Here is a 24,958-nt window from a genome sequence, read left to right on the forward strand (position 1 = left end):
CCTCAGAGAAATTCCCCAAAGGAAAAGGCAGCCCCCCACATATAATGACTGTGAGTAAAGATGAAAATACAAACACAGAGATGAAATAGATTTAGCAAAGTGAGGCCCGACTTACTGAACAGACCGAGGATAGGAAAGGTTACTTTGCGGTCAGCACAAAAACCTACAAAAAGACCACGCAGAGGGCGCAAAAAGACCCTCCGCACCGACTCACGGTGCGGAGGCGCTCCCTCTGCGTCCCAGAGCTTCCAGCAAGCAAGACAACAATAAAAATAGCAAGCTGGACAGAAAAATAGCAAACCAAAGAAATACAAGCTGGAACTTAGCTTCTGCTGGGAAGACAGGTCACAAGAACGATCCAGGAGTGAACTAGACCAATACTGGAACATTGACAGGTGGCATGGAGCAATGATCTAAGTGGAGTTAAATAGAGCAGCCAGCTAACGAATTAACCTCGTCACCTGTGGAAGGAAACTCAGAAGCAGCAGCTCCACTCACAACCACCAGAGGAAGCCCATGGACAGAACCAGCCGAAGTACCATTCATGACCACAGGAGGGAGCCCGACAACAGAATTCACAACAGTACCCCCCCCCCTTGAGGAGGGGTCACTGAACCCTCACCAGAGCCCCCAGGCCGACCAGGATGAGCCAAATGAAAGGCACGAACCAGATCGGCAGCATGAACATCAGAGGCAAAAACCCAGGAATTATCTTCTTGACCATAACCCTTCCACTTGACCAGGTACTGGAGTTTCCGTCTCGAAACACGAGAATCCAAAATCTTCTCCACCACATACTCCAACTCCCCCTCAACCAACACCGGGGCAGGAGGATCAACGGATGGAACCACAGGCGCCACGTATCTCCGCAATAACGACCTATGGAACACATTATGGATGGCAAAAGAAGCAGGAAGGGCCAAACGAAATGACACAGGATTGATAACCTCAGAAATCTTATACGGACCAATGAAACGAGGCTTAAACTTAGGAGAGGAAACCTTCATAGGAACATAGCGAGACGACAACCAAACCAAATCCCCAACACGAAGTCGGGGACCCACACAGCGCCGGCGGTTAGCGAAACGTTGAGCCTTCTCCTGGGACAATGTCAAATTGTCCACCACATGAGTCCAAATCTGCTGCAAACTATCCACCACAGTATCTACACCAGGACAGTCCGAAGACTCAACCTGCCCTGAAGAGAAACGAGGATGGAAACCAGAATTGCAGAAAAACGGCGAAACCAAAGTAGCCGAGCTGGCCCGATTATTAAGGGCGAACTCAGCCAATGGCAAAAATGACACCCAATCATCCTGATCAGCAGAAACAAAGCATCTCAGATATGTTTCCAAAGTTTGATTAGTTCGTTCGGTTTGGCCATTTGTCTGAGGATGGAAAGCCGAGGAAAAAGACAAATCAATGCCCATCCTTGCACAAAAGGATCGCCAAAACCTCGAAACAAACTGGGAACCTCTGTCAGAAACGATGTTCTCCGGGATACCATGTAAACGAACCACATGCTGGAAAAATAATGGCACCAAATCAGAGGAGGAAGGCAATTTAGACAAAGGTACCAAATGGACCATCTTAGAAAAGCGATCACAAACCACCCAAATGACCGACATCTTTTGAGAGACGGGGAGATCCGAAATAAAATCCATAGAAATATGCGTCCAGGGCCTCTTCGGGACTGGCAAGGGCAAAAGCAACCCACTGGCACGAGAACAGCAGGGCTTAGCCCGAGCACAAGTCCCACAGGACTGCACAAAAGAACGCACATCCCATGACAAAGACGGCCACCAAAAGGATCTAGCCACCAAATCTCTGGTACCAAAGATTCCAGGATGCCCAGCCAACACAGAACAATGAATCTCAGAGATAACTCTACTAGTCCATCTATCAGGGACAAACAGTTTCTCCGCTGGGCAACGGTCAGGTCTATCAGCCTGAAATTTTTGCAGCACTCGCCGCAAATCAGGGGAGATGGCAGACAAAATTACCCCCTCTTTGAGAATACCCGCCGGCTCAGGAACACCCGGAGAGTCAGGCACAAAACTCCTTGACAGTGCATCAGCCTTCACATTCTTAGAGCCCGGAAGGTACGAAACCACAAAATCAAAACGGGAGAAAAATAACGACCATCGAGCCTGTCTCGGATTCAACCGTTTGGCAGACTCAAGATAAATCAAATTCTTGTGATCTGTCAAGACCACCACGCGATGCTTGGCTCCTTCAAGCCAATGACGCCACTCCTCGAATGCCCACTTCATGGCCAACAACTCACGATTACCAACATCATAATTACGCTCAGCAGGCGAAAACTTTCTAGAAAAGAAAGCACATGGCTTCATCACCAAGCCATCAGAACTTCTTTGCGACAAAACAGCCCCTGCTCCAATCTCAGAAGCATCAACCTCAACCTGAAACGGGAGCGAAACATCTGGCTGGCACAACACAGGGGCAGAAGAAAAACGACGCTTCAACTCCTGAAAAGCCTCTACAGCTGCAGAAGACCAATTGACCACATCAGCACCCTTCTTGGTCAAATCAGTCAACGGTTTAGCAACAGTAGAAAAATTAGCGATGAAGCGCCGATAAAAATTAGCAAAGCCCAGGAACTTTTGCAGGCTCTTCACAGATGTCGGCTGAGTCCAATCGTAAATTATTATTATTATTTATTGTTATAGCGCCATTTATTCCATGGCGCTTTACATGTGAGGAGGGGTATACCTAATAAAAACAAGTACAATAATCTTAAATAATACAAGTCATAACTGGTACAGGAGGAATGAGGACCCTGCCCGCGAAGGCTCACAATGGCCTGGACTTTAACAGGGTCAATCTCGATAGTAGAAGGGGAAAAAATGAACCCCAAAAATGAAACCTTCTGAGCTCCAAAGAGACACTTTGACCCCTTCACAAACAAGGAATTCGCACGAAGGACCTGGAACACCATTCTGACCTGCTTCACATGAGACTCCCAATCATCCGAAAAGACCAAAATATCATCCAAATACACAATCAGGAATTTATCCAGGTACTCTCGGAAGATGTCATGCCCGAATGGCATAACCAGGTACTCAAAATGGCCCTCGGGCGTATTAAATGCTGTTTTCCATTCATCGCCTTGTTTAATACGCACAAGATTATACGCCCCTCGAAGATCTATCTTGGTGAACCAACTAGCCCCTTTAATACAAGCAAACAAATCAGACAGCAACGGCAAAGGATACTGAAATTTGACTGTAATTTTATTAAGAAGGCGGTAATCAATACAAGGTCTCAAAGAACCATCCTTCTTGGCCGCAAAAAAGAACCCTGCTCCTAACGGTGATGACGACGGGCGAATATAGCCTTTCTCCAAGGATTCCTTTATATAACTCCGCATAGCGGCGTGTTCTGGCACAGAAAAATTGAACAATCGGCCCTTAGGAAACTTACTACCAGGAATCAAATTAATTGCACAATCGCAATCCCTATGAGGAGGTAGGGCACTGGCTTTGGGCTCATCAAATACATCCCGATAATCCGACAAAAACTCTGGAACTTCAGAAGGAGTGGAAGACGAAATAGACAAAAATGGAACATCACCATGTACCCCCTGGCAACCCCAGCTGGACACAGACATAGATTTCCAGTCCAATACTAGATTATGAACCTGTAGCCATGGCAACCCCAAAACGACCACATCATGCAGATTATGCAACACCAGAAAGCGGATATCCTCCTGATGTGCAGGAGCCATGCACATGGTCAATTGGGTCCAGTACTGAGGCTTATTCTTGGCCAAAGGCGTAGCATCAATTCCTCTCAATGGAATAGGATACTGCAAGGGCTCCAAGAAAAAACCACAGCGCCTAGCATACTCCAAGTCCATTAAATTCAGGGCAGCGCCTGAATCCACAAATGCCATAACAGAATAGGATGACAAAGAGCAAATCAGAGTAACGGACAATAGAAATTTAGACTGTACCGTACCAATGGTGGCAGACCTAGCGAACCGCTTAGTGCGCTTAGGACAATCGGAGATAGCATGAGTGGAATCACCACAGTAAAAACATAGCCCATTCCGACGTCTGTGTTCTTGCCGTTCAGCTCTGGTCAAAGTCCTATCACATTGCATAGGCTCAGGCCCATGCTCAGATAGTACCGCCAAATGGTGCACAGCTTTACGCTCACGCAAGCGTCGATCGATCTGAATGGCCAAGGACATAGACTCATTCAGACCAGCAGGCATGGGAAATCCCACCATGACATCCTTAAGGGCTTCAGAGAGACCCTTTCTGAAGATTGATGCCAGGGCACATTCATTCCACTGAGTGAGCACAGACCACTTTCTAAACTTCTGACAATATACAGTGGGGCAAAAAAGTATTTAGTCAGTCAGCAATAGTGCAAGTTCCACCACTTAAAAAGATGAGAAGCGTCTGTAATTTACATCATAGGTAGACCTCAACTATGGGAGACAAACTGAGAAAAATAAAATCCAGAAAATCACATTGTCTGTTTTTTTATCATTTTATTTGCATATTATGGTGGAAAATAAGTATTTGGTCAGAAACAAACTATCAAGATTTCTGGCTCTCACAGACCTGTAACTTCTTCTTTAAGAGTCTCCTCTTTCCTCCACTCATTACCTGTAGTAATGGCACCTGTTTAAACTTGTTATCAGTATAAAAAGACACCTGTGCACACCCTCAAACAGTCTGACTCCAAACTCCACTATGGTGAAGACCAAAGAGCTGTCAAAGGACACCAGAAACAAAATTGTAGCCCTGCACCAGGCTGGGAAGACTGAATCTGCAATAGCCAACCAGCTTGGAGTGAAGAAATCAACAGTAGGAGCAATAATTAGAAAATGGAAGACATACAAGACCACTGATAATCTCCCTCGATCTGGGGCTCCACGCAAAATCCCACGCCGTGGGGTCAGAATGATCACAAGAACGGTGAGCAAAAATCCCAGAACCACGCGGGGGGACCTAGTGAATGAACTGCAGAGAGCTGGGACCAATGTAACAAGGCCTACCATAAGTAACACACTACGCCACCATGGACTCAGATCCTGCAGTGCCAGACGTGTCCCACTGCTTAAGCCAGTACATGTCCGGGCCCGTCTGAAGTTTGCTAGAGAGCATTTGGATGATCCAGAGGAGTTTTGGGAGAATGTCCTATGGTCTGATGAAACCAAACTGGAACTGTTTGGTAGAAACACAACTTGTCGTGTTTGGAGGAAAAAGAATACTGAGTTGCATCCATCAAACACCATACCTACTGTAAAGCATGGTGGTGGAAACATCATGCTTTGGGGCTGTTTCTCTGCAAAGGGGCCAGGACGACTGATCCGGGTACATGAAAGAATGAATGGGGCCATGTATCGTGAGATTTTGAGTGCAAACCTCCTTCCATCAGCTAGGGCATTGAAGATGAAACGTGGCTGGGTCTTTCAAGATGACAATGATCCAAAGCACACCGCCAGGGCAACGAAGGAGTGGCTTCGTAAGAAGCATTTCAAGGTCCTGGAGTGGCCTAGCCAGTCTCCAGATCTCAACCCTATAGAAAACCTTTGGAGGGAGTTGAAAGTCCGTGTTGCCAAGTGAAAAGCCAAAAACATCACTGCTCTAGAGGAGATCTGCATGGAGGAATGGGCCAACGTACCAACAACAGTGTGTGGCAACCTTGTGAAGACTTACAGAAAACGTTTGACCTCTGTCATTGCCAACAAAGGATATATTACAAAGTATTGAGATGAAATTTTGTTTCTGACCAAATACTTATTTTCCACCATAATATGCAAATAAAATGTTAAAAAAACAGACAATGTGATTTTCTGGATTTTTTTTTCTCAGTTTGTCTCCCATAGTTGAGGTCTACCTATGATGTAAATTACAGACGCCTCTCATCTTTTTAAGTGGTGGAACTTGCACTATTGCTGACTGACTAAATACTTTTTTGCCCCATTGTATCTCCGCTTCATCCTGACCCTGACACAGAGCCAGCAAGATTTTCTCTGCCTGATCCACTGAATTAGGTTCGTCATAAAGCAATCCAAGCGCCAGGAAAAATGCATCAACATCACGCAATGCCGGATCTCCTGGCGCAAGGGAAAATGCCCAGTCTTGAGGGTCACCACGTAACAAAGAAATAATGATCTTTACTTGTTGAACAGGGTCACCTGAGGAGCGAGGTTTCAAGGCAAGAAACAATTTACAATTATTTTTGAAATTCAAGAACTTAGATCTGTCACCAAAAAACAAATCAGGAATTGGAATCCTAGGCTCTGACATCGGATTCTGAACCACAAAATCTTGAATGTTTTGTACCCTTGTAGTGAGATTATCCATCCAAGAGGACAGACCTTGAATGTCCATGTTTACACCTGTGTCCTGAACCACCCAGAGGTAAAGGGGAAAAGAGAGACAAAACACACTGCAAAGAAAAAAAAATGGTCTCAGAACTTCTCTTATCCCTCTATTGAGATGCATTAGTACTTTGGGCCACCTGTACTGTTATGACCTGGTGGTCAGGACAATAATGGACCTGGTGGTTAAGAGCACACGGAATGACCTGATAGTTACTGATAATAAAGGACGAGCTCTGGGACGTGGCAACTCTGCTGACCGCAATCCCTAATCCTATCAAACACACTAGAAATAGCCGTGGATTGCGCCTAATGCTCCCTATGCAACTCGGCACAGCCTAAGGAACTAGCTAGCCTTGAAGATAGAAAAATAAGCCTACCTTGCCTCAGAGAAATTCCCCAAAGGAAAAGGCAGCCCCCCACATATAATGGCTGTGAGATTAAATAGATTTAGCAAAGTGAGGCCCGACTTACTGAACAGACCGAGGATAGGAAAGGTTACTTTGCGGTCAGCACAAAAACCTACAAAAAGACCACGCAGAGGGCGCAAAAAGACCCTCCGCACCGACTCACGGTGCGGAGGCGCTCCCTCTGCGTCCCAGAGCTTCCAGCAAGCAAGACAACAATAAAAATAGCAAGCTGGACAGAAAAATAGCAAACCAAAGAAATACAAGCTGGAACTTAGCTTCTGCTGGGAAGACAGGTCACAAGAACGATCCAGGAGTGAACTAGACCAATACTGGAACATTGACAGGTGGCATGGAGCAATGATCTAAGTGGAGTTAAATAGAGCAGCCAGCTAACGAATTAACCTCGTCACCTGTGGAAGGAAACTCAGAAGCCGCAGCTCCACTCACAACCACCAGAGGAAGCCCATGGACAAAACCAGCCGAAGTACCATTCATGACCACAGGAGGGAGCCCGACAACAGAATTCACAACAGCTGGTAGCATTGTTTTTCAAACATATTTTTCGCCTACACGGTATGCCGGACAAAATTTTCAGTGACCGGGGTCCCAAGCTTGCGTCTCGATTCTGGAGAGAGCTTTGTCGTCTACTCAGCATTGAGTTGAATCTCTCCTTGGCATATCATCCCGAAACGAATGGATTGGTAGAGAGGGCCATCCAGACTCTGGTCACATATCTACGTCATTTTGTTTCTGCCAGGCAGGATGACTGGGCATCCTTGCTACCATGGGCAGAGTTTCCGCTTAACAACGCTGTAGCCGACTCCACCGGTCAGACTCCATTCCTCCTTAATTACGGCCGGCATCCGCGTGTCCCTGTGCCCATGCCTGTGTCTTCCGCCGACTCCAGGGTGGCATACTGGGCTGTGGAGGCATGGGACATTTGGGACCACACTCAGGATGCCATTCGGGCCTCCAAGGAGAGAATGAGGTCCTCCGCCGATACTCATCGGCACCCCGCTCTGACTTTTGCTCCTGGCGACTTAGTGTGGCTCTCCGCCCGTAACATCAGGCTGCAAGTTAAGTTCACTAAGTTTGCACCTTGCTACTTGGGTCCCTTCAAGGTCCTCGAACATGTTAACCCTGTGGTCTATTGTCTGGCCCTTCCTCCACGCCTAGGTATCACCGACATGTGAACCTCTTCAAGCCTGTATACATGTCCTGGTTTTCCGAGTCATCTTCCGGGACATCGGGTTTGTCTATGAACGATTACGAGGTGAACGCTATTTTGGGGTGCAAGGTGGTACGTGGCAAAAAATTTTATTTGGTGGACTGGAAGGGTTATGGTCCAGAGGACAGATCTTGGGAGCCTGCTGAGCACATTTGAGCTCCGCAGCCCATTGCGGCCTTCGTGCGTAGCGAGGTCCAAGGAGGGAGGCCATAGGAGGGGGAGTAATGTTATGGGTCAAGTTCCAGCCTCTACACAGGGGGAATCTCAAACCATCTCCGCTGCGGTCTCCCATTCTTCTCCAGCTGCAGTGGAGCCTGCTCAGCGGAGACGTCGGTCCCAGCATCTGGCTCAGCCTGATACTGTGCGGATGATTACTGCTGCCTTTCTAGGCTCAGCCATTGTAACCAGTACTGAACAGCGGCAAGCAAACGTCTCTGGGACTAAGACCTCATTTTACCCTTCTGAGCATGCCCAGGGTAAGACCTCTCATTGGAGGTCGGGGGTCACATGGTCAGGTACTGTAGCAGCTCCCATTGGTCCTCTAGGAAAGTCCTGAAGTTGCTGCAGCTATAAAAGGTTTGCATGGCCTCACAGCCATGCGCTAGTATTAACCTAAGTTATGAGCTCAGCGCCAGTGTAGTCATTCTTGCATCAGGGTTCGGCTGAAATAAGCCCTTAGAATACCGGCACTTCCGGTGAGGAGTTTGTGTATGTGGATTCAGGGTTTGGCTGAAATAAGCCCCTAGAATACCAGCACCTCCGGTGAGGAGTTTTGTGTGTGCTATGCTGACTGCATGACCACTGTCAACTCTATTAGGCTCTATTAGGTAGCTGTTCCTCTGTGAGGTTAACAGGGCACAGCGTTCTCTTTCTCAAGCGAATCTGTGAAGTAACAGAGTTCGCTTATACCGCCATATAGTACTGTTTTTTACTAGCAGCAGGCTCTCTCCTGCACGGTGGACCCCGGGTTGCGAACACACCTACTACTCAATATATATATATATATATATATATATATATATATATATATATGGTGTTAGGGTTGGCGGAAGGCACCGAGTATATATATACTTGCGAACGCACCTACTACTCAATATATATATATATATATATATATATATATTGAGTAGTAGGTGCGTTCGCAAGTATATATATACTCGGTGCCTTCCGCCAACCCTAACACCATGTCATCTGCTGGTGTAGGTCCACTGTGTATCAATACCAAAGTCAGTGTAGCCGTCTACCAGAAAATTTCAGAGAGCTTCTCTCTGCCGACAAGCTTTTTGGAGTTATAAATATCATTCTCTATCAGGACTTAGCACCTGTCCACACTGCAAAAAGTACCAATACCTGGTTTAAAAATAACAGTATCACTGTACTTGACTGGCCAGCAAACTCACCTGACCTTAACCCCACAGAGAATCTATGGGGTATTGTCATGAGGAAGATGAGAGACACCAGATCCAACAATGCAGACGAGCTGAAGGCTGCTATCAAATCAACTTGGGCTTCCATAACACCTCAGCAGTGCCACAGGCTGATCACCTCCATGCCACGCTGCATTGATGCAGTAATTGATGCAAAAGGAGCTAAAACCAATTATTGAGTGCATATACTGAACATACATTTCAGTAGGCCAACATTACGGATTTTAAAATCATTTTTCAAGCTGGTGTTGTATAGTATTCTAATTTACTGAGATAATGATTTTTGAGTTTTCATTGGCTGTAAGCCATAATCATCAACATTAGCAGAAATAAACAATTGAAATAGATCACTCTGTTTGTAATGACTCTATATAATATACGAGTTTCACTTTTTGTATTGAAGAACTGAAATAAATTAACTTTTTGATGATATTCTAATTTTGTGAGAAGCACCTGTATGTTCCTCTGATGTGATTTCACATTTGCTTACATATTTATATGCAATCCTGATCCTATAGCGTGTTATTTTATATTAATCATGTTCATGCTTTTTCCTGATGCCATTCTCTGTGAATATATTTTATTGATGGTTGTATTCCACAAACTTGCATTTTCTTTTTGATTCTGTACCGGCTCAGGTGTGCATGCGCGGTTGTTCCTTCAACACGGGTACATTGACAAGTTGCCAGTTCATGCGCTTCTGCCTGTGCCATCTTACCATGATATAATATACAGTGCCTTGCGAAAGTATTCGGCTCCCTGGAACTTTTCAACCTTTTCCATCATATCATGCTTCAAACATAAAGATACAGTACCAAATGTACATTTTTGGTGAAGAATCAACAACAAGTGGAACACAATTGTGAAGTTGAACGAAATTTATTGGTTACTTTAAATTTTTGTGGAAAATCAAAAATTAAAAAGGGGCGCGCAATATTATTCGGCCCCTTTAACTTAATACTTTGTTGTGCCACCTTTTGCTGCGATTACAGCTGCAAGTCGCTTGGGGTATGTCTCTATCAGTTTTGTACATCGAGAGACTGAAATTCTTGCCCATTCTTCCTTGGCAAACATCTCGAGCTCAGTGAGGTTTGATGGAGATCGTTTGTGAACAGCAGTTTTCAGCTCTTTCCACAGATTCTCAATTGGATTGAGGTCTGGACTTTGACTTGGCCATTCTATCACCTGGATATGTTTATTTGAGAACCATTCCATTTTAGATTTTGCTTTCTGTTTGGGATCACTATCTTGTTGGAAGACAAATTTCCGTCACAGTCTCAGGTCTTTTGCAGACTCCAACAGGTTTTCTTCAAGAATGGTCCTGAATTTGGCTCCATCCATCTTCCCATCAATTTTAACCATCTTCCCTGTCCCTGTTGAAGAAAAGCAGGCCCAAATCATGATGCTGCCACCACCATGTTTGACAGTGGGGATGGTGTGTTCAGGGTGGTGAGCTGTGTTGCCTTTACGCCAAACATATCGTTTGGCATTGTGGCACCTTCTTCCAAATGTTTGGTTTGTCTCCCAGGTGGCTTGTTGCAAACTTTAAACAACACTTTTATGGATATCTTTGAGAAATGGCTTTCTTCTTGCCACTCTTCCATAAAGGCCAGATTTGTGCAGTGTACGACTGATTGTTGTCCTATGGACAGACTGTTCCATCTCAGCTGTAGATCTCTGGATGAACTGCAGAGTGATCATGGGCCTCTTGGCTGCATCTCTGATCAGTCATCTCTGATCAGTCTGTTTAGCATCATTAGGCATTTAGGACAACATTGGATCATTCAGAGATCCACAATGAACTTCTGGAGTGAGTTTGCTGCACTGAAAGTAAAGGGGCCGAATAATATTGCACGCCCCACTTTTCAGTTTTTGAATTTCCACAAAAATTTAAAATAACCAATAAATTTCGTTCAACTTCACAATTGTGTTCCACTTGTTGTTGATTCTTCACAAAAAATGTACATTTGGTATCTTTATGTTTGAAGCATGATATGTGGGAAATGGTTGAAAAGTTCCAGGGGGCCGAATACTTTCACAAGGCACACACACACACCCACACACACACACACACACACACACACACACACACACACACATATATACAGTGGGGCAAAAAAGTATTTAGTCAGTCAGCAATAGTGCAAGTTCCACCACTTAAAAAGATGAGAGGCGTCTGTAATTTACATCATAGGTAGACCTCAACTATGGGAGACAAACTGAGAAAAAAAAATCCAGAAAATCACATTGTCTGTTTTTTTAACATTTTATTTGCATATTATGGTGGAAAATAAGTATTTGGTCAGAAACAAAATTTCATCTCAATACTTTGTAATATATCCTTTGTTGGCAATGACAGAGGTCAAACGTTTTCTGTAAGTCTTCACAAGGTTGCCACACACTGTTGTTGGTATGTTGGCCCATTCCTCCATGCAGATCTCCTCTAGAGCAGTGATGTTTTTGGCTTTTCGCTTGGCAACACGGACTTTCAACTCCCTCCAAAGGTTTTCTATAGGGTTGAGATCTGGAGACTGGCTAGGCCACTCCAGGACCTTGAAATGCTTCTTACGAAGCCACTCCTTCGTTGCCCTGGCGGTGTGCTTTGGATCATTGTCATGTTGAAAGACCCAGCCACGTTTCATCTTCAATGCCCTTGCTGATGGAAGGAGGTTTGCACTCAAAATCTCACGAAACATGGCTCCATTCATTCTTTCATGTACCCGGATCAGTCGTCCTGGCCCCTTTGCAGAGAAACAGCCCCAAAGCATGATGTTTCCACCACCATGCTTTACAGTAGGTATGGTGTTTGATGGATGCAACTCAGTATTCTTTTTCCTCCAAACACGACAAGTTGTGTTTCTACCAAACAGTTCCAGTTTGGTTTCATCAGACCATAGGACATTCTCCCAAAACTCCTCTGGATCATCCAAATGCTCTCTAGCAAACTTCAGATGGGCACGGACATGTACTGGCTTAAGCAGTGGGACACGTCTGGCACTGCAGGATCTGAGTCCATGGTGGCGTAGTGTGTTACTTATGGTAGGCCTTGTTACATTGGTCCCAGCTCTCTGCAGTTCATTCACTAGGTCCCCCCGCGTGGTTCTGGGATTTTTGCTCACCGTTCTTGTGATCATTCTGACCCCACGGGGTGGGATTTTGCATGGAGCCCCAGATCGAGGGAGATTATCAGTGGTCTTGTATGTCTTCCATTTTCTAATTATTGCTCCCACTGTTGATTTCTTCACTCCAAGCTGGTTGGCTATTGCAGATTCAGTCTTCCCAGCCTGGTGCAGGGCTACAATTTTGTTTCTGGTGTCCTTTGACAGCTCTTTGGTCTTCACCATAGTGGAGTTTGGAGTCAGACTGTTTGAGGGTGTGCACAGGTGTCTTTTTATACTGATAACAAGTTTAAACAGGTGCCATTACTACAGGTAATGAGTGGAGGAAAGAGGAGACTCTTAAAGAAGAAGTTACAGGTCTGTGAGAGCCAGAAATCTTGATTGTTTGTTTCTGACCAAATACTTATTTTCCACCATAATATGCAAATAAATTGTTAAAAAAACAGACAATGTGATTTTCTGGATTTTGTTTTCTCAGTTTGTCTCCCATAGTTGAGGTCTACCTATGATGTAAATTACAGACGCCTCTCATCTTTTTAAGTGGTGGAACTTGCACTATTGCTGATTGGCTAAATACTTTTTTGCCCCACTGTATATATATATATATATATATATATATATATATATATATGCAACGAGGGGAGATACAGTACCTGTCACTGCGCATGATGGCGTCAGTGATGTAAGGCCAGAGTAGTTTCTTCCAGCACACTACGTGTTGAGAGGATTTAGTGAGAGTTATGTTTTGGGCTGGTTTTAGTCACAGCCAACTAGCGGGGATACCGAGTCGCTGCAGGCCTCACGCTGTCGTCAATCCATCCAAGGACACCAATTCAGCACAGGCTCTCTGTCCAGCGCTGCTCTAAGGCTGTGTGCACACGATGCAGATTTGGTGCAGAAAAATCTGCTGCAGTTGTGCACTAAATCTGCATCTCCTGGCAGAGTCCACAGGTGCGTTTTTTATGCGTTTTTTGTGCGTTTTTGATGCGTTTTTGATGCGTATTTGATGCATTTTTGATGCGTTTTTTGTGCACAAATCACGCATAAAAAACGCATCAAAAACGCACAAAAAACGCATAAACGCACCTGCGGATTTCTATTATGGAGGGGTGCAGAAACGCTGCAGAACCGCACAAAAGTGACATGCACTTCTTTGAAATCTGCAGCGTTTCTGCGCAGATTTTTCTGCACCATGTGCACAGCTTTTTTTTTTCACATTGATTTACATTGTACTGTAATCACAGTGCAGTTCTGCAGCGTTTCTGCTGCAGAAAAATCTGCTGCAGTTCTGCACTAAATCTGCATCATGTGCACATACCCTTACTGACCATAGCCATTTAAAGTGATACCTGTGAATGTCCTTTACACTCTATCCAATAGGATATATAAGGGGTCCATAGCAGTCTGTAACCGATGAAGGCTGAGACTGGCCATAACATTTTTTTTATTATTTTGACTGTATTAAACTACAAAAAAATCAGTCCAAAAGTTGAGTGCCAAGTTCTTTTTAGGATCATGTGATCAGTCACATGATGGAGGAGTCACAAGGTCTAGGCTTAAATGGCTGAAGGCCAGAGCTTTCAGTGTTCAGTGTGGGCCTGGAGAGGGAGCCCTCCAGGAAAGTGTTGCTTGGACTTGTAAACCTGAACAGTGTGTGTTTTGACAGCTGTGAGCGGAGGAACCCCGCTCACAGAAGGACTGTTTTTTCTACCACCATTTTGTTTTGATCTCCTGCTTGGCCCAGAGGGCTGTATTTTCTTTACTACAACTTTGTTTATGCTGCCTACAATAAACCAAAGGAAGTTCTTAAAGCTGTAGTGTACCCGTGTCTACCTCCGTGTACAGCCGGGTGAGGTGATCTACCACAATATATATAGAAACTTTATAAGGGCTGCGAAATATGTTGGCGCAATATAAATAAAATTATTATTATGATTACTAATTATTATTATAATATATCTTATTAATATTATATTCAATAGTAGTATTACAATATTCAATAGTACACATGGAAATAAGAAACTCTTTCATATTTGCTATTGATTATTATTATTTTTGTATATCAGCCCCAGTTAGAGGGAAAATAAGCAATAAAAATTATGGTTTAATATATTAAAATGCCTGACACATTTCATTAACCCCTTCATGACCCAGCCTATTTTGACCTTAAAGACCTTGCCGTTTTTTGCAATTCTGACCAGTGTCCCTTTATGAGGTAATAACTCAGGAACGCTTCAACGGATCCTAGCGGTTCTGAGATTGTTTTTTCGTGACATATTGGGCTTCATGTTAGTGGTAAATTTAGGTCAATAAATTCTGCGTTTATTTGTGATAAAAACGGAAATTTGGCGAAAATTTTGAAAATTTCGCAATTTTCACATTTTGAATTTTTATTCTGTTAAACCAGAGAGATATGTGACACAAAATAGTTAATAAATAACATTTCCCACATGTTTACTTTACATCAGCACAATTTTGGAAACAAAATTTTTTTTTGTTAGGAAGTTATAAGGGTTAAAATTTGACCAGCGATTTGTCATTTTTACAACGAAATTTACAAAACCATTTTTTTTAGGGACCACCTCACATTTGAAGTCAGTTTGAGGGGTCTATATGGCTGAAAATACCCAAAAGTGACACCATTCTAAAAACTGCACCCCTCAAGGTACTCAAAACCACATTCAAGAAGTTTATTAACCCTTCAAGTGCTTCACAGCAGCAGAAGCAACATGGAAGGAAAAAATGAACATTTAACTTTTTAGTCACAAAAATTATCTTTTAGCAACAATTTTTTTATTTTCCCAATGGTAAAAGGAGAAACTGAACAACGAAAGTTGTTGTCCAATTTGTCCTGAGTCCGCTGATACCTCATATGTGGGGGTAAACCACTGTTTGGGCGCACGGCAGGGCTTGGAAGGGAAGGAGCGCCATTTGACTTTTTGAATCAAAAATTGGCTCCACTCTTTAGCGGACACCATGTCACGTTTGGAGAGCACCCGTGTGCCTAAAAATTGGAGCTCCCCCACAAGTGACCCCATTTTGGAAACTAGACGCTCCAAGGAACTTATCTAAATGCATAGTGAGCACTTTGAACCCCCAGGTGCTTCACAAATTGATCCGTAAAAATGAAAAAGTACTTTTTTTTCACAAAAAAATTCTTTTAGACTCAATTTTTTCATTTTCACATGGGCAACAGGATAAAATGGATCCTAAAATGTGTTGGGCAATTTCTCCTGAGTACACCAATACCTCATATGTGGGGGTAAACCACTGTTTGGGCACATGGTAAGGCTCGGAAGGGAAGGAGCGCCATTTGACTTTTTGAATCAAAAATTGGCTCCACTCTTTAGCGGACACCATGTCGCGTTTGGATAGCTCCTGTGTGCCTAAACATTGGCGCTCCCCCACAAGTGACCCCATTTTAGAAACTAGACCCCCCCAAGGAACTTATTTAGATGCCTAGTGAGCACTTTAAACCCTCAGGTGCTTCACAAATTGATCTGTAAAAATGAAAAAGTACTTTTTTTTCACAAAAAAATTCTTTTCGCCTCAATTTTTTCATTTTCACATGGGCAGTAGGATAAAATGGATCATAAAATTTGTTGGGCAATTTCTCCCGAGTACGTCGATACCTCATATGTGGGGGTAAACCACTGTTTGGGCACTCGGCAGGGCTCGGAAGGGAAGGCGCGCCATTTGACTTTTTGAATGGAAAATTAGCTCCAATTGTTAGCGGACACCATGTCGCGTTTGGAGAGCCCCTGTGTGCCTAAACATTGGAGCTCCCCCACAAGTGACCCCATTTTGGAAACTAGACCCCCCAAGGAACTTATCTAGATGCATATTGAGCACTTTAAACCCCCAGGTGCTTCACAGAAGTTTATAACGCAGAGCCATGAAAATAAAAAATAATTTTTCTTTCCTCAAAAATGATTTTTAGCCTGGAATTTCCTATTTTGCCAAGGATAATAGGAGAAATTGGACCCCAAATATTGTTGTCCAGTTTATCCTGAGTACGCTGATACCCCATATGTGGGGGTAAACCACTGTTTGGGCGCACGGCAGGGCTCGGAAGGGATGGCACGCCATATGGCTTTTTAAATGGAAAATTAGCTCCGATCATTAGCGGACACCATGTCACGTTTGGAGAGCCCCTGTGTGCCTAAACATTGGAGATCCCCCAGAAATGACACCATTTTGGAAACTAGTCCATCAAAGGAACTAATCTAGATGTATGGTGAGGACTTTGAACCCCCAAGTGCTTCACAGAAGTTTATAACGCAGAGCCATGAAAATAAAAAAAAAAAAATTATTTTCTCAAAAATGATCTTTTAGCCTGCAATTTTTTATTTTCCCAAGGGTAACAGGAGAAATTTGACCCCAAAAGTTGTTGTCCAGTTTCTCCTGAGTACGCTGATTGTTGTGAATTCTGTGGCTGAATTCACTCCTGTGGTCACAAGTGGTACTGCAGCTTCTGAGCTTCCTCCCTCAGGTGTTCTGGTGAGCTCGTTAACTGCTTCATTACTTAACTCCGCCTGATGCTGCTATCCTTGCTCCTTGTCAATGTTTCAGTGTTGGATCTGAGCTTCTCCTGATTGTTCCTGTGACCTGCTGCTCTGTATAGCTAAGTGCTTTTTGCTTTTTTGTTGCTTTTTTTCTGTCCAGCTTGTCTTTTGTTTTGCTGGAAGCTCTGAGACGCAAAGGGTGTACCGCCGTGCCGTTAGTTCGGCACGGTGGGTTTTTTTTACCCCCTTTGCGTGGTTTTGCTTTAGGGTTTTTTGTAGACTGCAAAGTTCGCTTTACTGTCCTCGCTCTGTCCTAGAATATCGGGCCCCACTTTGCTGAATCTATTTCATCCCTACGTTTTGTCTTTTCATCTTACTCACAGTCATTATATGTGGGGGGCTGCCTTTTCCTTTGGGGAATTTCTCTGGGGCAAGTCAGGCCTATTTTTCTATCTTCAGGCTAGCTAGTTTCTTAGGCTGTGCCGAGTTGCCTAGGTAGTTGTTAGGCGCAATCCACAGCCGCTTTTAGTTGTGTTTAGGATAGGATCAGGTGTGCAGTCTACAGAGTTTCCACGTCTCAGAGCTCGTTCTTGTATTTTTGGGTATTTGTCAGATCACTGTGTGCGCTCTGATCGCTAAGCACACTGTGTTTCTGGATTGCCTTCATAACACCTGTCATTAGCAAACATAACAGCTGATACCCCATATGTGGGGGTAAACCACTGTTTGGGCACATGCCGAGGCTCGGAAGTGAAGTAGTGACGTTTTGAAATGCAGACTTTGATGGAATGCTCTGTGGGCGTCACGTTGCGTTTGCAGAGCCCCTGATGTGGCTTAACAGTAGAAACCCCCCACAAGTGACCCCATTTTGGAAACTAGACCCCGAAAGGAACTTATCTAGATGTGTGGTGAGCACTTTGAACCCCCAAGCGCTTCATAGAAGTTTATAATGCAGAGCCATGAAAATAATAAATACGTTTTCTTTCCTCAAAAATAATTATTTAGCCCAGAATTTTTTAATTTTCCCAAGGGTTACAGGAGAAATTGGACCCCAAAAGTTGTTGTCCAGTTTCTCCTGAGTACGCTGATACCCCATGAGTGGGGGTAAACCACTGTTTGGGCACACGTCGGGGCTCAGAAGGGAAGTAGTGACTTTTGAAATGCAGACTTTGATTGAATGGTCTGCGGGTGTCACGTTGCGTTTGCAGAGCCCCTGGTGTGCCTAAACAGTAGAAACCCCCACAAGTGACCCCATTTTATAAACTAGACCCCCCAAGGAACTTATCTAGATATGTGGTGAGCACTTTGAACCCCCAAGTGTTTCACAGACGTTTACAACGCAGAGCCGTGAAAATAAAAAATCATTTTTCTTTCCTCAAAAATTATGTTTTAGGAAGCATTTTTTTAGATTCACAAGGGTAACAGGAGAAATTGGACCCCAGTAATTGTTGCGCAGTTTGTCCTGAGTATGCTGGTACCCCATATGTGGGGGTAAACCACTGTTTGGGCACACGTCAGGGCTCGGAAGTGAGGGAGCACCATTTGACTTTTTGAATACGAGATTGGCTGGAATCAATGGTGGCGCCATGTTGCGTTTGGAGACCCCTGATGTGCCTAAACAGTGGTAACCCCTCAATTCTAACTCCAACACTAACCCCAACACACCCCTAACTCTAATCCCAACTGTAGCCATAACCCTAATCACACCCCTAACCACAACCCTAATTCCAACCCTAACCCTAAGGCTATGTGCCCACGTTGTGGATTCGTGTGAGATATTTCCGCACCATTTTTGAAAAATCCGCGGGTAAAAGGCACTGCGTTTTACCTGCGGATTTTCCGCGGATTTCCAGTGTTTTTTATGCGGATTTCACCTGCGGATTCCTATTGAGGAACAGGTGTAAAACGCTGCGGAATCCGCACAAAGAATTGACATGCTGCGGAAAATACAACGCAGCGTTTCCGCGCTGTATTTTCCGCACCATGGGCACAGCGGATTTGGTTTTTCATATTTTTACATGGTACTGTAAACCTGATGGAACACTGCTGCGAATCCGCAGCGGCCAATCCGCAGCCAAATCCGCACAGTGTGCACATAGCCTAATTCTAAAGGTATGTGCACACGCTGCGGAAAACGCTGCGGATCCGCAGCAGTTTCCCATGAGTTTACAGTTCAATGTAAACCTACGGGAAACAAAAATCGCTGTACACATGCTGCGGAAAAACTGCACGGAAACGCAGCGGTTTACATTCCGCAGCATGTCACTTCTTTGTGCGGATTCCGCAGCGGTTTTACAACTGCTCCAATAGAAAATCGCAGTTGTAAAACCGCAGTGAAATGCGCAGAAAAAAACGCGGTAAATCCGCCATAAATCCGCAGCGGTTTAGCACTGCAGATTTATCAAATCCGCAGCGGAAAAATCCGCAGAGGACCAGAATACGTGTGCACATACCGAAACCCTAACCCTACCCCTAGCCCTAACCCTACCCCTAACCCTAACCCTACCCCTAACCCTACCCCTAGCCCTACCCCTAACCCTACCCCTACCCCTAACCCTACCCCTAACCCTACCCCTAACCCTAAACCTACCCCTAACCCTACCCCTAACCCTACCCCTAACCCTACCCCTAACCCTACCCCTAACCCTAACCCTACCCCTAACCCTACCCCTAACCCTAAACCTACCCCTAACCCTACCCCTACCCCTAACCCTATTCTAACATTAGTGGAAAAAAAAAAATGTCTTTATTTTTTTATTGTCCCTACCTATGGGGGTGACAAAGGGGGGGGGGTCATTTATTATTTTTTTTATTTTGATCACTGAGATATAATCTATCTCAGTGATCAAAATGCACTTTAGAACGAATCTGCCGGCCGGCAGATTCGGCGGGCGCACTGCGCATGCGCCCGCCATTTTGGAAGATGGCGGCGCCCAGGGAGAAGACGGACGGGACCCCGGCTGGATCGGTAAGTATGATGGGGTGGGGGGGGACCACGGGGGGGGGGGATCGGAGCACGGGGGGGGAATCGGAGCGCGGGAGGCGTGGAACGGAGCACGGGGGGCGTGGAACGGAGCACGGGGGGGCTGGAATGGAGCACGGGGGGGTGGAACGGAGCACCGGGGGGGTGGATCGGAGTGCAGGGGGGGTGATTGGAGCACGGGGGGGTGATTGGAGCACGGGGGGAGCGGACAAGAGCACGGGGGGGGAGCGGAGCACTGGACGGAGGGGAGCCGGAGCAGTGTACCGGCTAGATCGGGGGGCTGGGGGGGGCGATCGGTGGGGTGGGGTGGGGGCACATTAGTATTTCCAGCCATGGCCGATGATATTTCAGCATCGGCCATGGCTGGATTGTAATATTTCACCCGTTATAATAGGTGAAATATTACAAATCGCTCTGATTGGCAGTTTCACTTTCAACAGCCAATCAGAGCGATCGTAGCCACGAGGCGGTGAAGCCACCCCCCCTGGGCTAAACTACCACTCCCCCTGTCCGTGCAGATCGGGTGAAATGGGAGTTAACCCTTTCACCCGATCTGCAGGGACGCGATCTTTCCATGACGCCACATAGGCGTCATGGGTCGGATTGGCACCGACTTTCATGACGCCTACGTGGCGTCATGGGTCGGGAAGGGGTTAAAGACCTTATGGGAGGTGTAGTGCGTAAAGGAAATTAAATAAATAAATAAAGCAAACATAAAATAGAAGAAATAATAAATAAAACTAAACAAAAGATACTGTCAGACTGAATTCCTGTTTCTAGCCCTGACCCCACTGAAAAAAATATGTCCAATATACAAAAATAATTTATTTGAAAAAGTGTATTACATTTAAAATGTTTTTTCTCTTTTTTTTACAACCGTTAAAGGGACACTGTCACCTGAATTTGGAGGCGGGGTTTTGGGGTTTTTGATTCACCCTTTCCTTACCCGCTGGCTGCATGCTGGCTGCAATATTGGATTGAAGTTCATTCTCTGTCCTCCGTAGTACATGCCTGCACAAGGCAATCTTGCACAGTGCAGGCGTGTACTATGGAGGACAGAGAATGAACTTCAATCCAATATTGCAGCCAGCATGCTGCCAGCGGGTAAGGAAAGGGTGAATCAAAAACCCCAAAACCCCGCCTCCATGGCTGAAGATTGTTCCCTCCAAATTCAGGTGACAGTGTCCCTTTAAAGGGAATTTGTCAGTAGGATCAACCCTCCTAAGCAGTCTATCTACATGGGCATGTAGATCATAGGAAGCTGAATAAAGTTATATCTTGATATCTATGATTCGATGTCTTATTCCAGACAAATCCTCCATGTTTGTTGTAACCTTTGTAAACGAGCTGTTAAGATCTATGGGCCGGATAAAGATCTGGAGACTCTGCCTCCAGAGCTTATTTTCAATCAAAAGGGTGAATTATCAGTATGAGACATGTACTGACTGACCATCTGCTCTCCTGACAAACACTTTCATTTAAAATAATCCCTGGAGGCAGATTCTCAAGGAGATCTATGTCCGGCCCATAGACTGGAACAGCTCACTTACATATAAGAAAAACATGGATATCTTTGGAATAAGACATCACATCGCAGATATCAAGATGTCATTTTATTCAACTTTCTATTATCTACATGACAATATAGAAGGCTTATGAGGGTCTAACCCAGTGTTTCCCAAACTCCAGTCCTCACGGACCCCAATAGGTCATGTTTCAGGATTTCCTTAGTATTGCACAGGTGATGGAAGTATCAGGAGTTCTCTCACTTGTGCAGCACTATGGAAATCCTGAAAACGTGACCTGTTGGGGTCCGTGAGGACTGGAGTTTGGGAAATACTGGTCGAAACCTACTGACAGATTGCCTTTAAGAGCGCATGTAGAATAAAACCCCAAAATGTTCTTGGTGAGGAAGAGGTGAAAATTGCCCGGTCATGAACAGGTTAAGAGTTGTCAGAGATTTTCAAAATGCTATACACAGTCACAGTAGCGCTAAAACAATTAAGTAATCATTACTCACCCTCTGTTCCAACTATCTGTCAACATGGCTCCCGGACGGTATACGGTTTACATCGGCTGTGACATCTGCAACCAATCACTGGCCTGATCTTAAAAAAACTGTTGACTTCAACAACCATACATAAATTCTAAAGCAAAAAATTGTATTACACTGGCGCTAGACACCTAGGGAGGATAAGACGGGAGCCGCAGATGCAGCTGGCGGCATAAACAGGTTCTGTGCAGGTCCCTGTTGAGAAGTTTTTACCGGTGAATTGAATAGAAAAAATCACCGCGCTATACTGAGGCTAGAAAGGATACAAATTAATTGTGATTAGTATCACAATCCCAGACTGCACACTTGCAATTAAGCTTTTAAAGCCAAGGACAATTTTCTGCACACAGTGGTCCCCCATGCACATACCACAACAGCAGCAAAAATACAAGTACGGTAAGTACTGGAAACATCAACAATTGTTGGTACTAATCACAATTAATTTGTATCCTTTCTAGCCTCAGTATAGCGCGGTGACTTTTTCTATTCAGACATAAATTCTGTTTCTTAAAATGAAGGAATTTTGTTTCACTATGCAGGGGTTACTAGGTCCACCTGGGAGAGATGGTCCCAAAGGGGAGAAAGGAGACAGTGTGAGTATGAGTGGGCTTTCTGCATTACGGTAATTAATGGTAATGATTATGACTTACAGATGTTTTGCAATGTAGGGTGAAATAGGCCTGCCTGGAGACTTTGGGGCAAAAGGGGAACTGGTAAGCATTTTAATGTCATTATTACCACTTACACTAATTTACTGTATATCTGTGTCTTTACTCACCCATAATCTTTTGAAATTGTAATTTTTCATTACATCTAATAAAAAAAAATAGCTGAACACAGCTGTTTATTTTTTTCTTTTAAAAGAGAATGTTTATACCCTTTTTATTTTATGCAGCCTCTAGAGTTAAAGAAGTAGTATCATGGAGACAAGCCATGTCCATTTGCCCTAGTAAAGCATATGGACCTTATGGGATGTACCATACCTGGGATCCCCTGTATGAATGGAGAGCTGCTCATTTGCTGTCAGGACCCCATCTTGTAAATTTCATTTGTTTGCCATGAGTGAAACTATTATAAATTATTACAGAGAGAATCTGTAAAATCTGGCTGCCCATATCCACCATTAAGAGGATATTGAGTATGTACCATACTCAGCAGGTGCTAGCTGTATTATACTAGCTAGTTCAGGATGTTATAAAAGTTAGCTCCAAACACTGCTATTTAACTATTTAAAGGCTGCTGTCATTCAATGACAGTGGCAATTATGTTGTGCTATCGAAGGACCCATTGGCCCCCTGCGACGAGATCGCGGGGAGTCAGTGTGTTGCCAATGCAGCCAGAGGCCAACTGTGGTTGTACCCTAAGAGAGCTAAAAAAAAATACAAGTAATAGATAAAAGTTAGAAAAATATTGAAATTAAAAAAATTGAAAATAAAGAAACTGGAAACATAAAAAAATAAACTTAGCGCCAGAAATGTGACATTTTTTTCTACTGTATGGGAATACTTTTTTAATGTATCCAGAAGATGAATTATTTTACCCGTGGAAGTGCTGACTTTGCTCAATTGGGAAAGGTTTAACATTCTGTATGCTGATCCAAATTTTTTCTGACATAACCGTGTTTTCCCTCTTTCCATGATGTCACAGGGTCCTCCTGGGCTGAAAGGTGAACCTGGGGAAAAAGGAGAGCCGGTATGTTTTCCACTATTCCCATTCCTCTTTCAAACTCGCTCCATTTTCACACCACCTAACCACCATTGGAGAACCCTTACTTATGCTGTACAGAAAGCTTCAGTAGATTACTTTCTAGCATTTTAAAACCAAAAGCCACCCAGAACTGACATGTCATGAACTGGAGAACTACTTTGTCCTGCATTTGAGGATATGCAACTGTCAAAAACATTTGTATTTCTACAACATTATACCTCTCTCAGTAGCAGCAGAATAGATCAGGCAGGAACATACGTGTAAATGATGTAAAATGAGTCTTCCAGCTTGTTCCAGATACTGGCCTCTAACCATAAAGGTGGCAACAATTTCTACCGTGAAGACAAGTCAAGGTGTCAGCTGATGGCATCGCACTACCAATCATTCCAAATTTGACAATTATTTTACTCTTCACAGTCTTCATCTGCAATAAATGTTGAGTAAGAGTGCAACTGTTTTCATTTGTACTAACCAAGAGTTGCTTGATGTTTTCTTCTAGTAACTATAGTTTAGACTAGGATATGGAGACATTTTAGGGCATTTTTTTTAAACTTAAATGCTTGTCTATTTGGCTGGAAAGCATTGTTGTATAAAGGTTTCATTAAAAATTTTCGACCATTTGTCAGAATTCTCTAAGCCAATACATGACCAAATAAGTGTTGTATATTGCTATGTACTGCAATTAGAGATGACCAGATCACTTTGCCATCCCCGGTACACGGTCCAGGTCAGTGCTGTCTTGCCATGGTCAGGAACCGCGGAAATTTCCTTACCATCTTGGATCCCAGGATTGGGTTATGATTAACTGGGCTGGCAAAATGTCACATGTGCCACACACCGCACAGATGACATACGCTGCCAGGCCAGTGTATCAAATACCAAGCCGGAAACCCCAGAAGCTCAATAACATCATGTAGCTCTTGTCCATGACCAAAGAGCACTGACCCGGTCCATGGACCAGGGTTGGGCACAGTGGTCAACTTATATCCAACTGTAATACAAAATTTGGTATCAAGAAATATTGCAAAAATGCTTTTTCAGCCCAAAATACACACATTTCAATAACAAATGCCACCAAAAGTATCCATACCCTTTAAAGAGATCCTAAACTAAGGAACATTTTACTCATGAAAGCATAAAAATACTCATACTTTATGAAATA

At 44.1% G+C, this 24,958-nt stretch overlaps 1 protein-coding gene across 1 annotated transcript in view; it reads left to right on the top strand.

Annotated features, from left to right (window-relative positions):
• Positions 1 to 24,958, top strand: part of EMID1 (EMI domain containing 1) — a 247,384-nt gene that overhangs the window by 172,698 nt on the left and 49,728 nt on the right. Inside the window, exons 11-13 of the mRNA XM_069759923.1 lie at positions 22,629 to 22,682; positions 22,758 to 22,802; positions 23,737 to 23,781. Coding sequence (XP_069616024.1) covers positions 22,629 to 22,682; positions 22,758 to 22,802; positions 23,737 to 23,781 — 144 coding nt within the window. The remainder of the gene's footprint in view (positions 1 to 22,628; positions 22,683 to 22,757; positions 22,803 to 23,736; positions 23,782 to 24,958) is intronic.

Source organism: Ranitomeya imitator, chromosome 1 (assembly GCF_032444005.1).
Source record: "Ranitomeya imitator isolate aRanImi1 chromosome 1, aRanImi1.pri, whole genome shotgun sequence".
In the NCBI taxonomy this organism is placed as follows: domain Eukaryota; kingdom Metazoa; phylum Chordata; class Amphibia; order Anura; family Dendrobatidae; genus Ranitomeya; species Ranitomeya imitator.